This window comes from Caretta caretta, chromosome 2 (assembly GCF_965140235.1).
Source record: "Caretta caretta isolate rCarCar2 chromosome 2, rCarCar1.hap1, whole genome shotgun sequence".
NCBI classification, from domain to species: domain Eukaryota; kingdom Metazoa; phylum Chordata; order Testudines; family Cheloniidae; genus Caretta; species Caretta caretta.
In genome coordinates this window covers 225107768-225122845 of record NC_134207.1, presented here as the reverse complement: position 1 = coordinate 225122845, position 15078 = coordinate 225107768, and the positions used below count along the sequence as shown (strand labels likewise).

General features: G+C 41.8%; 1 protein-coding gene across 6 annotated transcripts in view; it reads left to right on the top strand.

Moving 5' to 3' along the window:
- The window catches only part of AKAP9 (A-kinase anchoring protein 9), a 212436-nt gene that overhangs the window by 132862 nt on the left and 64496 nt on the right, over window positions 1–15078 (top strand). For all 6 annotated transcript variants that reach the window (XM_048838118.2, XM_048838116.2, XM_048838113.2 and 3 more), the window contains 3 exons: window positions 2234–2374; window positions 2831–2934; window positions 5864–6072. In XM_048838118.2, the coding sequence (XP_048694075.2) occupies window positions 2234–2374; window positions 2831–2934; window positions 5864–6072 (454 nt within the window). The remainder of the gene's footprint in view (window positions 1–2233; window positions 2375–2830; window positions 2935–5863; window positions 6073–15078) is intronic.

Below are 15078 nucleotides of genomic sequence, written 5' to 3'. Positions count from 1 at the left end.
CACTGTCTGTACAGTGAAGCCTACCAAGTCAAGGGCATGAGGTTTCTGGGGCCAGCTTCCATTAACTTCCCTCTGTGTAAGTCTGGTCCCAGAGGGTTATCATTAATTGACCCACCCAGTGATTGTTGTCAGTGGAGTAGTAATCCATTGCTTCTTTTAGTGCCCTGTCCTCACTGCTATCGTTGGCACAGTGTTCCCAGGAATGACTGTTCACAGTCCAAACTTGGATCATGTATGGAGTGGGGCATTCCAAGAGTGGCCTGCACTGAGCCAACTCTGTTACTGCCTCTAATGCCATATTTCTTCCCTCATGCTCCCTTTTATCTCAAGCCAGATGCCCTGTCTTGTGGTGTAAAAAGCTGGTTCACATTGCTCTTCCACCTGGGTCTCAGATAAAATGAGAAGAGTACCAATTACAGGAGACTCTGTGATCTGCCTGATTGGATCTGGTGTTGTGGAAGCTGCAAGGAGCTTCCATGCACTGGTGGGAGAAGGGTTAATATTCCCTAGGGAAGAAAGAAACCATTATGAGCAAGTATGTACTCTCTCTGTTCTGCTTCCCAGCAGCCAAAAGATGTCCTCCTTCATTCCATTGGACTGTAAGGAGCTTGGCTTTGTAAAGTACAAATTATTTAAGTGGGAGAGGCAAGAATGTATGTTTACTATATTTTTTGCATTTCTAAAGTATAGCCACCCTAGAATCCAGTGTCCCAAACCCATACAATCTCCATAAAAAGGTATGTTAAAGGAACTCCTCTTAATTATCGGGGTCTCAGAAATTAGATTTTGTCTCTTACCAGACTAAGGACAAAACTCAAAACAATCCGTCCAATCGTACATTCACAGACTCACATATTACATTGACAGTGCATGTATATGTATTTGATGCGTTATCTGAACAATGTAACATTACAAAAATATACGAGAAAATAGTGAGAGGAAAACCCTAAAGTTCTTCAGTTCTGTTCCACTATACGTAGAAGGTTCCACCTGATGCCTTATGCTCCTCCCATACTAGGTTTTTCCTCTGTCTACCTTCTGTCTGCTTTTGTGGGGGGGAGGGGAGTGTAATAGTGACCTGCTGTTCCCAATCATTGTGGTTGTAGGTGGCTGGTAAGCCTGCTTCTCCTTTCTGCAACTTCAGGGGTGTGGTTGGCAGGCCTGCTTATCCTTTAGCCTATTTCTGGACCTCTTCCTATCCATTGTCCTGGAATTGTTCCTCTGGGATACCGATATCTTCCCCTCCTCTGCACTGCCTCTTCTGTCTCCTTACACCCACATCTATACATTGCGGGAGCTGAAACTTCTAACCCTGGGGGGAGAGAGTACTTGTGTAATTTAGGTCATTAGTTCCTCTGTTTTAATGTAAAGGATGTTTTTGCCATGAGATCTATGTTAGAATTAATATATAATTATTAAATCAGGAATACTTCTAGCTCCTCTAAATTTGGACCATAGCACTGGAAGGGACCTCCCTGATCATAAAGTCCAGTCTCCAGTAGGCAACCCAGTCACTTAATCCAGTTCATAAATTTATCAAGCTCTATTTCTGCCTCCTCCCCTAAGTGCACCCCGGCTCTGCTCCTCCTCCTCCCTCCCAGTATCTCGTGCAAGCTGTTCTCCAGTGTGCAGGAGGTGCAGGGAGGGAGGGGGAGGAGTTGAGGGAGGAGTTGATCAACGGGGTCCACAGACCCCATTTTGAGAAACGCTGAGTTAGGTTGTTTGCCCCCTACTCCTATTGGCAGGCTATTCCAGAGTCTTGCTCCCCTGATTATTAGAAATCTCCTTCCCTGTTTTTACCCTCAGCTGTAATTAGTTTGTTATACTATATTCTTTCACCTTTATGAAGATCTTTTATAAAAAGGACATATTATTTGGATAGTCTTATCTTCCATCCTCAATATTATACTACAGTGTATATATAATATATATATTATGAAGTTAAACTTGTAACTTCCAGTGTAAATATAGTGCTTTAAAAGAAGTACTTAAAGATTTATATGAAAATCTTAGATATACTTAAGCTACCAAAACGGCCAGTTAGCTCTCAGTTTCAGAAAGCTTTAAATTTGCTTTTAACCACTTAACAAAAGGAGCTGTATTTTCCTGGTGCAAAATATGTTGAGTATTGGAAGTGCCAGGAATCACTCATACCAGAAGATTAAAAACCTGCCTAATGTTAATGCTTTCCTTCTATTATTCATAGTATGTCCTTATGAAATTTCATTTTTAGAGTGTCTCAGTGGAGAATGACAACTTGGTTACAGAGAGAGAGAGAATGCTTTTAGAGGAACTAGAATTGTTAAAGCAACATTCTGTACCCGGAAGAGAGAAGTTGCATTGTGAGCTATGCAACAATAGTACGCAAACACAGGTAAATATGGACTTTGGCTACCTTAGGAGCCATGGAATGTAAATGCAGTAGGATTTCTTTTGTCTGCTGCCTTATGGGTTGGTTAAATAATGAGGAGGTGGAGTTTAGCTGCCTATCTTTTTACTTTAGGTAAACTCAAATTTTAATGTTGCTATAGCAACATTCAACAGAGAACCCAGAAACTGTTTATTTAGCATAACAAACTTCATTTTAACAGGCTCTGGCTTAGATCTGTCATGTTTTTTCCATCTACACATTAATGTGTTTTGTACTTCTTATCTTTCCTGGATGCCTGCAATTTCATGGAAAGGGATAGTTTTATGTCAAACAATATGTAATTTTTGCATAAATATTTTAATTTCGTAATGTAACCATGTATCAGAATACAATGTTGATTCCAACATGACAGGATTTTTGTCTTTTTTGTCTTCTCTACCTTTGCAAATACTTACTCAGAATGAAAATGAAAGCCTGACTGAATCAAAAGAGTACACCTTTGAGGGTGAAGACAGAGGAGGAAAGCCTGAAGAAATATCTTCAGATATTCTTTCAAAAGAAAGGTATTCAGAGCTTGTACTTGTTAAATCCAGACTTTCTTTAATTCAAAGTTTCTGTATTTATAGCTTTGTGAATCATATAATTATCTGATGTATCAGTCATATGCAATAAAAATTTATAATAAGTCAATATAGAATCCAAACCTCGATGCTTTTTGAGTGAAGCTAAATAATTTGTCACTTTCGTACTGTTTTATTTGAACGGCTATATTATAAAATTGGATTTCTTAAAAATGGTCTTGAAAATGATGTTCTGAGGCTATTTACTCCAAGTAGTTGAATCAAGCATTTAAATCATATTCCAGTCATTGGAATTTATAAGGCTATTTCTTGGCTTATGCTACACATTCATTACATACTGCTTGGATTGTGTACTCTACCTGAAACTCAGCCTTTTCTGTGTAGCTATATAATGGCAAATAAGGATTTTTTGATGTTTGCACATTTTCCTATCCATTTCATATACTATATAGGGCAATATATATTTTTACATTGATTTTTGTCAGTGTCCCAGTTATCTTTGAATATTCCTTATCTTGAACTTTTTATGTAAACTTTTACAATAAATAAATACAAAGATGCTCACCAGAAACACAATAGCCTATTTTTCAATGTCATTATGTAATTTTAAATATTGCTTATACTACATGGCATAACTTAGACATTTTCAAAAAATATCGTCTGTGTAATTTAACTATTTTTTGTGCACAAATTTTGCTGTTCGTTTTATATTAAGCTACCAATATAATATTCTTACAAAACCTCCATAAATTACATTTATTGTTATAAAGTCAAAGGCTGCATTTTAAACATAAATTCATCTTGAGTTATGTCATTTTCCCCATCTCTAATTTCTGACTTCCAACCCTACCACATTCTCCCAATCTCCTTCCTCAGCCTGCATGTGTAATCGTGGCCACTAAGGTGTTGGCTCCCCATCATAATGAAGCACAGTCATTCTTTGAAAAAGTGAAGTGTATGAAATATAGTTAGTATACTGTACTGATGTAAATAAACTAATGTTTATTTTATAATTATGTAGCCATCGTATATAAATGAACAGACTGATGTGGTCTATATTTTCAAAGTACATGTTTCCAGTGCAAAATAAAATAATTTGTGCTGCTTTATTATCATCATATATTATCATAGCTGGACAATAATATTTATTTTCATGTTGTCCAAGTTGTGCAACTAGCAAATTTCTTTTTCCTCATGTGAGAAACCTCTCAGGCAGTGGCTTTCAATCTGTGGCCCACAGACCCCTGGGGGGCTCCACAAACTAAGTCTAAGTTTTCCAAAGGGGTCTGCACCTCCATTCAAAAATTGTTGTGGTTCCACAAATGAAAACAGTTTGAAAACCACTGCTCTAAGAAACTCAAACTATAACCATGACCTTTAATAACTTTTATAGTTCTGCTTTTTAAAGTGATTATAAAAATACTTTACTTACTTTACTCTGCAGGTCTACTCCTAGGGTAAAATACTGGCCCCAATTAAGTCAATGGCAAAGCTCCCATTGACTTCAGTGCAGTTAGGATTTCATTCACCCCCTTCTGTGTATTCTGAGTCATAGTTGCTTAATTTAATGTCAAAAATAAATGTTGACTGTTAACTCCTAATAGCACTGCTGAGCCAACACAGACATGGATGTGTATGAAGGGAAAGGACCCAGCTTCACTGGTTTTTGAAGGGTTGGTTTTGAAGGGATGGTAGAAAAAAATGTATTTTTACTTGTAAATTTAGAAATGTGTTAAGGAAACCTGTGGTTCTTGACACATGTCATGTCTCAAAATGTCATTTTTAACAGTCATTTTTCAGAGCAGGACTTTACTTTAAAGAAGTTCCCTTCTGGTTGACCTTGTGCTCATGGAACTGCACAGTGCTTAGAATGTTGTTGTTGGGTCCCATACTGTTCATCCAAAAGGACTGTAATCTGCCTGTGTCAGAGTGGGTAGTGGATATGCAAAGTAGCTTCCGTTAATCCTTACTTCGTTGTCAACGAACCATTTGTAGCTGTGGTATATCAGCCTTCTGTTGTACAACTCCACATGGAATAGGATTTTTTTTTTTAATTGTTTGCATTTGGCCCATCAAGGCGTATTTCAGTGGGGAAGAAAGACAGTTGAGGAGAAGACAAACTTCACTTTTATTAAATGATGATAAATATTTTTTTGTGAAGAGACTGAAGTTTTGTGATTTTTACAGAACTGGTGTGAGGTTACATTTTACTCTGTTTTATGGACGTTGTCAATAACTTTGCACAGAACTAATACAAATTCTACTTTAATATTGCACTGCTTTGCAAAGGACAAAAGTTATGCTTTATCTTTTTTGGTAATATTAGCCAAAAGTACTTTGTCTGAAGTACAAATCTCACATCATTGTTGAGCCAATGTGACGTGTAGGCTAGTGAGAAGCAGTAGTTTCAGACACTAGAAGCATCCTAAAGGGTCCATGTACCTAGACACAAATATTCAAGTTGGAGAATTCTGCATTGTTTTCACTAGACAGGCTATCCATGTAGTCTTTACTTGTGTTTTACAGAGCAATAGTGCATCACTGGCCAATCCATATGAAACCTGATAAGGAGGAAGGGCTTAAAATGTGAATGCCTACAAACATGGCACTGCTATCTGTATTTACAAAAAGAATTACTAGGAAGTTTTTCCTCATAATTATAGCTTTTTGTAGTTATTTAATATAACAGTATGTAATATATTTTTAATTGATTGAGTATGGACTAATATAGATGTGCTGATGTAGCATTTATGTGACTTATGTACTTTCCTATCTTAAACCAAAATCCTAGTATCACTGAATCAATAGCAAAACTTTCATAGTCTTCAGTGGGACCTGGTTTTGGCCCCACAAAATAGAATGTGAGGGGAAAAAATGTTTTGATTAGTTTCTATTTCATTTATATGTACAGGCATGCTCTACAGAAGGCTAACAACAGACTCCTGAAGATTCTGTTAGAGGTTGTGAAGACAACTGTAGCTGTAGAAGAAACGATTGGTCTTCATGTCCTTGGATTACTGGATAGACCTGGGAAAGACCCTCCTTCTTCTAAAACTGTTCTATGGGAGGCGGAGGCAGAGCAGTCAGTAAAGCCCTGTGTCCATGTGGGATTTGAAAAAGGTACTGGTTGCATGTTTACTTCTAACTTCATATCATCTAGAAGACATGTAATATGCCAGGTCTTTTTACTTGAAAAGTAAGTTTTTTTTTTTAACTCATGGTAAGTTAAAGGGCAGGTATATTTAAAAAACAAACGAACAAAAAAGAAAAAAAGTGTATGATATACATGGCATCTCAATTTGATATCCATCAATCTAATCTATCTAATCAATCCATCAATCTAATCTAATCTAATCGCCTTCTATGATGAGATTACTGGTTCTGTGGATGAAGGGAAAGCAGTGGATATATTGTATCTTGACTTTAGCAAAGCTTTTGACACAGTCTCCCACAGTATTCTTGTCAGCAAGTTAAAGAAGTACAGGCTGGATGAATGCACTATAAGGTGGGTAGAAAGTTGGCTAGATTGTCGGGCTCAACGGGTAGTGATCAATGGCTCCATGTCTAGTTGGCAGCCGGTGTCAAGTGGAGTGCCCCAGGGGTTGGTCCTGGGGCCGGTTTTGTTCAATATCTTCATAAATGATCTGGAGGATGGTGTGGATTGCACTCTCAGCAAATTTGCGGATGATACTAAACTGGGAGGAGTGGTAGATACACTGGAGGGCAGGGATAGGATACAGAGGGACCTAAACAAATTGGAGGATTGGGCCAAAAGAAATCTGATGAGGTTCAATAAGGATAAGTGCAGGGTCCTGCACTTAGGACGGAAGAACCCAATGCACAGCTACAGACTAGGGACCGAATGGCTAGGCAGCAGTTCTGCGGAAAAGGACCTAGGGGTGACAGTGGATGAGAAGCTGGATATGAGTCAGCAGAGTGCCCTTGTTGCCAAGAAGGCCAATGGCATTTTGGGATGTATAAGTAGGGGCATAGCGAGCAGATCGAGGGACGTGATCATCCCCCTCTATTCGACATTGGTGAGGCCTCATCTGTGTCCAGTTTTGGGCCCCACACTACAAGAAGGATGTGTATAAATTGGAGAGGGTCCAGCGAAGGGCAACAAAAATGATTAGGGGTCTGGAACACATGACTTATGAGGAGAGGCTGAGGGAACTGGGATTGTTTAGTCTGCAGAAGAGAAGAATGAGGGGGGATTTGATAGCTGCTTTCAACTACCTGAGAGGTGGTTCCAGAGAGAATGGTTCTAGACTATTCTCAGTGGTGGAAGAGGACAGGACAAGGAGTAATGGTCTCAAGTTGCAGTGGGGGAGGTTTAGGTTGGATATTAGGAAAAACTTTTTCACTAGGAGGGTGGTGAAACACTGGAATGCGTTGCCTAGGGAGGTGGTGGAATCTCCTTCCTTAGAAGTTTTTAAGGTCAGGCTTGACAAAGCCCTGGCTGGGATGATTTAGTTGGGGATGGGTCCTGCTTTTGAGCAGGGGGTTGGACTAGATGACCTCCTGAGGTCCCTTCCAATCCTGATATTCTATGATTCTATATGAATCTTTAGCGCATCTGGCACATAAATATCTTGCGACGCCAGCTATAACAGTACCATGTGAACTCCTGTTCTCACTTTCAGGTGAGGTAATTAAGAAGCAGGCAACATTATCTCCTGCAAATCTAATGAACTTGTTTCTTTTAGTGATTAGCTGCACAAGAAGTAGGACTGAGTGGGCTTGTAGGCTCCAAAGTTTTACATTTTTTTGTTTTTGAGTGCAGTTATGTAACAAAAAAACTACAATTGTAAGTTGCACTTTCATGATAAAGAGATTGCACTACATTACTTGTATGAGGTGAATTGAAAAATACCATTTCTTCTGTTTATCATTTTACAGTGCAAATGTTTGTAATAAAAAATAATATAAAGTGAGCACTGTGTACCTTGTATTCTGTGTTGTAATTGAAATCAATATATTTGAAAATGTAGAAAAACATCCAAAAATATTTAATACATTTCAATTGGTATTCTGTTGTTTAACAGTGCGATTAATAGCAATTAATTTTTTTAATCATGATTAATTTTTTTGAGTTAATCACGTGAGTTAACTGCAATTAATTGACAGCCCTAAAAATTAGACATAAAAATACAAAAGTGTCACAGCACACTATTACTGAAAACTTGGTGTAAAATATATATATTTTATAAATTATGTAAATAAAAAAATTATTCAAAAAAACCCGCCAGCACTGAAGCCCAGAGACAAGCCCCATCATGAAAGCAAGAAGCACAAGAGACACAAGAGTAGGTCCCCATAGGGGACTGCTCATAAACTCAGCGTTCCCTCCCTATGCCACACCTGGTCAGATGAGACGTTAAATGCAGATCCCATGGGAGTGCCACTGAAGGCCCCCTTGGCTGGGGGGGTAAAGCCAAGCGGAATCCATCATTACCAGCAGTCACCCTTGTACCGAAGGATTCAGACCACCTGGCTGCTAGCATGACACCAACGGTTCTGTCTCACTTACCGGATAGACCAACTCTTCCAACTTCACTGGGTCCCTCTGGAGTCTCAACCAGGTGCCCCATGGACCCCTGGCCACACTGAGACATTCCTCACAGTGGAGGAGATGATTCTACTATATCCACAATCTCCACTTCTCTCAGGCCCTGCTCTTATCCAGGACACTACCACACTCGAATATGAACCTTTGCTCCTTCTGCAAGAGAAGCCCATCTCTCATGCGCTGCACTGCAGCCCTCAGGCACCAACAGTCTGGCCACTGATGGAACCATCCTCCGACTCCAAGGAGTGCTGGAACATGGCTCTGCCGCCATCCCCACTGCCACACAGGAGCCCAGACATACATCTCAGACCTCCTTATCCTCCTGCTTACGACCTACCCAGGGATGCCTGGTACTCCTTCCTATTGCCCGCCCAGACTAGTGGACCCCTCATTCTCGCCCTATTGGGGGCCCTGGGACCTGTACAAAAGGCATCCGGAGTCATCCCAAGGGTCCTGCCAGGCTTCCCCTGTACTCCCTCCTGCACTGTCGGTATACAAAAAGGAGGATGTCAAGTCAGTACTGCCGGTCCCAACCGGAGCTCCTCGTCACTGGAGGAGGCAATCATCCCCCTCCTGCTCTCTCTGCCAGATCATCACCAGCAATATCAAGACCTGCTGAGGAGGGTGGCCACAGACCTGCAAATTCCATTGGAGGAAGTCCAGGACCCAAACACCACCTCCTGGACATTCTCCAGCCACAAGGACCTTCAAGAATGGCACTCCCGATAAACAAGGCCATCCTAGAACCAGCTCAATCGGTGAGGCACACATCAGCCTTTTGCCCCCCCACACCAAAGAGAGCAGAGAGAGCATAGGCGTCTAATCAGTGTGTGCTCCGGGGCTGGAGCACCCACGGGGAAAAATTGGTGGGTGCTCTGCACCCACCAGCAGCCAGGCTCACCACCCCAGCTCACCTCACCTCCGCCTCCTCCCCTGAGCGCACTGCGTCCCTGCTTCTCCTCCCAGCACTAACAAGCTGTGGGAGGGAGGGGGGAAGAGGCGGGGCCGGGTCGGGGATTTGGAGAAGGAGTCCAAAAGGGGCAGGGAGGTGGAGTTGGGGCGGGGACTTTGGAGAAGGGGTTGGAATGGGGTCAGGGGCGAGGGGGATTGAGCACCCACTGGTGCCAGGAGAAGTTGCCGCCTAAGAGAGAGAGAGATTTTGTGCCGGCTGACGGGACAATTTTTTTATTTATGCACCCGATTCCCAAAAACGTGGTCATCCAGGCAGCTGCTGATCCCTCCCACCAACTGATTCTTTAAAAGGAAGCAAATGCTGTCGTCCTTAAGGGTGCGATAGAGTGCATTCCTCCTCAATACCAGGGTAGAGGTGTTTATTCACCAGACTTCCTCATCCCGAAAAATGACGCTGGACAGCATCCCTTCCTCAATCTCTGACTACTAGATAAGTTTATCAGGAAGACCTAATTTTGAATGCTAACGCTGGCATCGATCATCCCCTACCTCCACCAGGGAGCATGGTTCATGGCTCTCAACATAGAAGATTTTTACTTCCATGTGGACATCCACCTGTCGCATTTCAGGGTGGGGCACCAACACTTCCAATCTTAGGTATTCTCATTCAGCATTGCGACAGCACCACCAGTATTCATGAAGGTCTTTGCGGTGGTAGTGGGCCAGAGGAGGAACCTAGGATACTCCGTATTCCCTTACCTGGATGACTGGCTCCTGATGACACACTTGCAGCTGAAAGCTCTCTCGGCAATCTTCAAAACCTCCTATTATTCCTGGGTATCTGCATCACCGAAGACATATCTATTTTGACACCCACACAAACAAATACACTTCAGAGGGGCAATACTGGATTTGATTGCTGCACGAGTCTTCCTCCCAGCGGATCATTTCTCTGCTATTAATGCCTTCATTGCTTATCTTTGCTATAGGCTTTGCACCATGGTCCGCCAATGCCTCTCTCTCTCGGGGCATATGGCAGCCTGCACTTATGTGTTTATGTACAAACTGGGTTGTACATAAACATACTAGAACTCAGGGCAGTCCATCTCGTCTGCAAAGCCTTCCTTCCGCTGATATGGTCCCTTCACATTCAGCTTCTCTCTGACAACATCTCTGCTGTTCTAAGTCTGTTCGGCTATGGAACTGGTGCATCAGGAGGCAGGTGACAATATATGCTACATACCTGCTGGGCACCCAGAATTCTCTAGCCAACAGTCAGCAGAACACTACACATAGACCATGAATGGCAACTGAACAATGTAGTCCTCAATGATCTCTTCACCCAGCGAGGAGCCCCTTGTTGGGACCTCTTTGCCTGTCAACCGAATCAAAAACGTCCCTGCTATTGCTCCAGGGCAGCTCTAGACAGGGGCCCTGGGGAGATGCTCTCCTCATCTCCTGGACAGGTGACCTCCGCTGTGCCTTTCCCCCCATATCTCTACTGTCTCAGGTTCTTCACAAGATTCTCTGGGACAGGGCCAACATCATCCTCATGGTGCCCTACTAGCTCTGGCAGTTCTGGTTCACTGACCTCCTGAAACCTTTTGCCTGACTAGTCAGGCTCTGGGCATTCCCGGATCTCCTTATGCAAGATCGGAGCAGACTCCGGCATCCCAGCCTGGACTCCCTTCACCTCACAGCCTGGTATTTAGAATGGCATTGAGTATAGTCCATGAGTGCTCCGCCCTGGTTCGACAAATCCTCACCCAAAGCGGGAAAACTTGCTATCTCACAAAGTGGCAGTGCTTCCTGGAGTGGTCTCGCTGCCATTACCCCTCTCTGGACACGGTGACCATCCCAGTTGTGCTGGACTACCTACTTACCTTCAAAACATCGGGGTTAGCTATCAGCTCTATCCGGGTACACCTGGCGGCACTTACTGCCTTCCTCCCACCAGTGGAGGGCACCTCCATCTTTACACACCCCACAACTGTGTGCTTCATGAAGGGCTTGCTCAGCACCTTTCCACCAGTTGTGAAGCTCCTGTCTCCATGGGATCTTAACCTTGTTTTTTCTGCCCTCACAAGACTGCCCTTCGAACCCATGGCAACATGCTCCATGACCCTCCCCCCCGCCCCCCCCCCATGAAAGGGGCATTCCTGGTTGTTGTCACCTTGGCCAGATGAGTCAGCAAGCTCACTGTCATGATGGCAGACCCTCCCGACATGGTGCTTCACAAGCCAAGATCTCATAAAGGGTACACCCCAAAATCCTTCCCAGTGTGGTGTCCAAATTCCACCTCAATCAATCCATCCACTTCCCTGTGTTCCATCCAAATTTCCCACCAACAGAGCCCTGCACTCTCTTGATGTTCAATGCGCCCTGGCGTTCTACTAGCACAGGACTAGACCTTTTTGGAGGTTGCCGAGACTCTACATAACCGTTGCAGAGAGATCAACAGGACAAGCCATATTTTCCCAAAGAATCTGTAAATGGGTCTGAGTGTGCATACCGGAATGCTATGAACACTCCAACCTGGTGTAACAGCTTATTCTACATGAGCGCAAGCCACCTCCTCAGCCTCATTAGCAGATGTACATGGCAAGACATCTGCAAGGCCACGACGTGGCGCTCTCTCCATATGTTTATGGTGCACTGTAACACACATGGCAGATGCGGACATGGCCGTGGACCACGCTGTATTGCAGATGGCTATGCCACCTCCGCACTGATTACTGGTCATAAGTCACCCACATGTGAAATACACATAGGGACCATCACTCAAAGAAGAAGAGGAAGTTACTCACCTGTAACTTAGAGAGGTGTGTTCTCTATCTGTATTCCCACTACCCGCCCTCCTTCCTGCCCTTTATACCATGGACCAGGAGTATGAGGAGACTCAATATGCATGTGCAGGTCAACGGACGCTGCTTGGAAATATTTCCGGACTTTGGCGCATTGCATGAATGCGCACCCACATGTGGAATACAATAGGGGCCACACGTCTTGAAGAACCTCCGGTTACAGATGAGCATCTTCCTCTTAGGTACTTATGACCTTCCTTCTTATCCCATGACTGCTTACTTTGCTTAAGAGTCTTTGGTGAGGGACCTTGTCAAAGGCTTTCTGAAAGTCCAGATATGCTGTATCCACTGGATCACCCTTGTCCAAGTTTGTTGACCTTCCTCAGAGAATTCTGTTGGATTGGTGAGGCATGTGTTCTCTTTACAAAAGCCGTGTTGACTCTTCCCCAACATCTCGTGTTCATCTATGTGTCTGATAATTCTGTTCTTTATTATAGTTTCAACTAATTTGCCTGATACTGAAGTTAGGCTTACTGGCCTGTAATTGCAAGGATCGCCTCTGGCGTCTTTTTAAAAAATTGGTGCTAATTTAGCTGTCCTTCAGTCATCTGGTACAGATGCTGATTTAAGTGCTAGGTTTCATACCGTGGTTAGTAGTTCTGTAGTTTCCCATTTGAGTTCCTTCAGAACTCTTAGTTGAATACCATCTGGTTTTGGTGACTTGTTACTGTTTAATTTATCAGTTTGTTCCAAAACCTTTATTGACTCCTCAGTCTGGGACAGTTCCTCAGATTTGTCACCTAAAATGAATGGCGCAGATGTGGGAATGCTTTGCTATTTTCAAAAGAATACATCTGGAGACTTACGCTTTCCCGGGAAATAGTGTTTTTAAAGTGCATTTCTACACTGAAAAGTGATCTTTTGAAAAATGCCATCAATGGTTTCTATATTTACCATCCCACAGTGACTTCCATATTCCAGTTGTTCACTCTGCAGACTTAATCAAAACTCAGAGAGTCAAGCTAGGTTTTTTCCTCTTCAAGTATCCTTACTATTTGTAAAGTTTCTGCAGGCCAAGTAATGGGTGACACCTGGGTAATTGCACTGCATTATTGGGGCATGCACGGGTGTAAATAATTAGAATTAAGTATTCTGTTGGTGATGTATTAGGAAAAAATAGAATCCTGCTCACATGCTCTTAGCTCTGTTGGCTCTGCAGGGCCAACAGGAATGAAAAACAGTAAAACCTGATTTTAGGCCTCAGTCTTGCCCAAGCAGAGCTCAATGCAGGATCAAAGCCTTAATCACTAAAATAAACAAATATGACTCTGAATAAACACAAGAAACAGATCTGTTAAATATAAATTAATAAATATAAACATTGTTGTGTTTCAGAATAAAATAGCACTTTACATTCATTACCACTGCTGAACTCAGGAGATGGGAGATGGCACTTTCCTTTGTTTGACAGCTATCCTTCAGTCAAATTATGCTTCAGAATTGTTTTTTTCTTTAGAAAATGCTTTATTGCATTTGGTTTTTATTTATATATAGCCAAAGATAAACTTCAAAACAGTAGCTACAGAATTGGGGATGGGGTAAAAACTAATGTAACCAAGCTATGGTTTTAAAATCTGAAGTCTGAAATCTTTGTCTTTACCTCATGAATTCCACACTATAATCTTTTGGTCATTGGCATGGATAAAGGAGAACTTACTTAATAAGATGCATCCGATGAAGTGAGCTGTAGCTCACGAAAGCTTATGCTCAAATAAAATTGTTAGTCTCTAAGGTGCCACAAATACTCCTTTTCTTTTTGTTAATACTAGTAGCATCGGTAAAGAGAGAATGATGATATTAGCATCAGATGCTGAAATGATGAGACTATGTCAGTACTGATTATGAGCAAGCTTTGAGGCTTGAAATTTTTCCATTCATATTCCTGATCAGCCAGAAGTTGCAGAAAAGTGCTGCATATTTATGCAGTTGCTTTGCAGAAAGAACACTTTGTGTTCTAAAGTAACTCACTATGGCCCAGTGCAACAATACTTCTCAGGCAAAACTTCTGTTAACATTCAGGGATTATAGGCTATGACCATTAGGCTGCACTGCAATTATGTAATTTGAGTTTCAAGTTTCATTCCAAATTCATTGACATTAACAAAACTTTAATAAATGTCTTTATTACATTGGTACAGCATTGGGAAACTCTACAGTGCTGGATGTCCATCTTAGATAAAGGTCCTTTCTACTCTGAGGATATTAAAGCTCCTGTGTCACTATTTCAGGATACCAAAAGGCCTTTCGGCTTGGGTGCTGAGCAATCCAAATGATATATATTATTGTAAAAATATAGAATAGTTAGTTCCACTTAAGGTCTCATTACAGAGGTTTGGGATCTTAAGATGCTAAGAAAAATCTTTATTTCCCCAAACCTACCCTAAAAGTTGTTGTATATGGGTAATAAGCTTGATTATGTTGAAATAAATGCGAATGACATGAAATTAAAAGTGTGATCATTTCCCTGAATGGTATAGTTTAGGCATAAAAATGTATAATATATCAACTACATTGTTAAACAAGTTGCAACTCATTTAAAAAAAATTAAAACTAGAACCTTGCACTTCTTGCTGTATTCCCCCCAAAACAGCTGTTGTAGGAGTTGGTTTTTCAGAGGGCCCAACCATTCTTATGACAATTTGAAGGAGGGAGAGCAATAAATAAGAGGGAAGAATAGGTATAAAGAGATTGGATCAAACCTATGTACTAAATACAATTTTTTTAAAAAACAAGCAAATTCTGAAGAGGCTGCTGTAGTTCCATTTTGAAGTTCTGTTAACT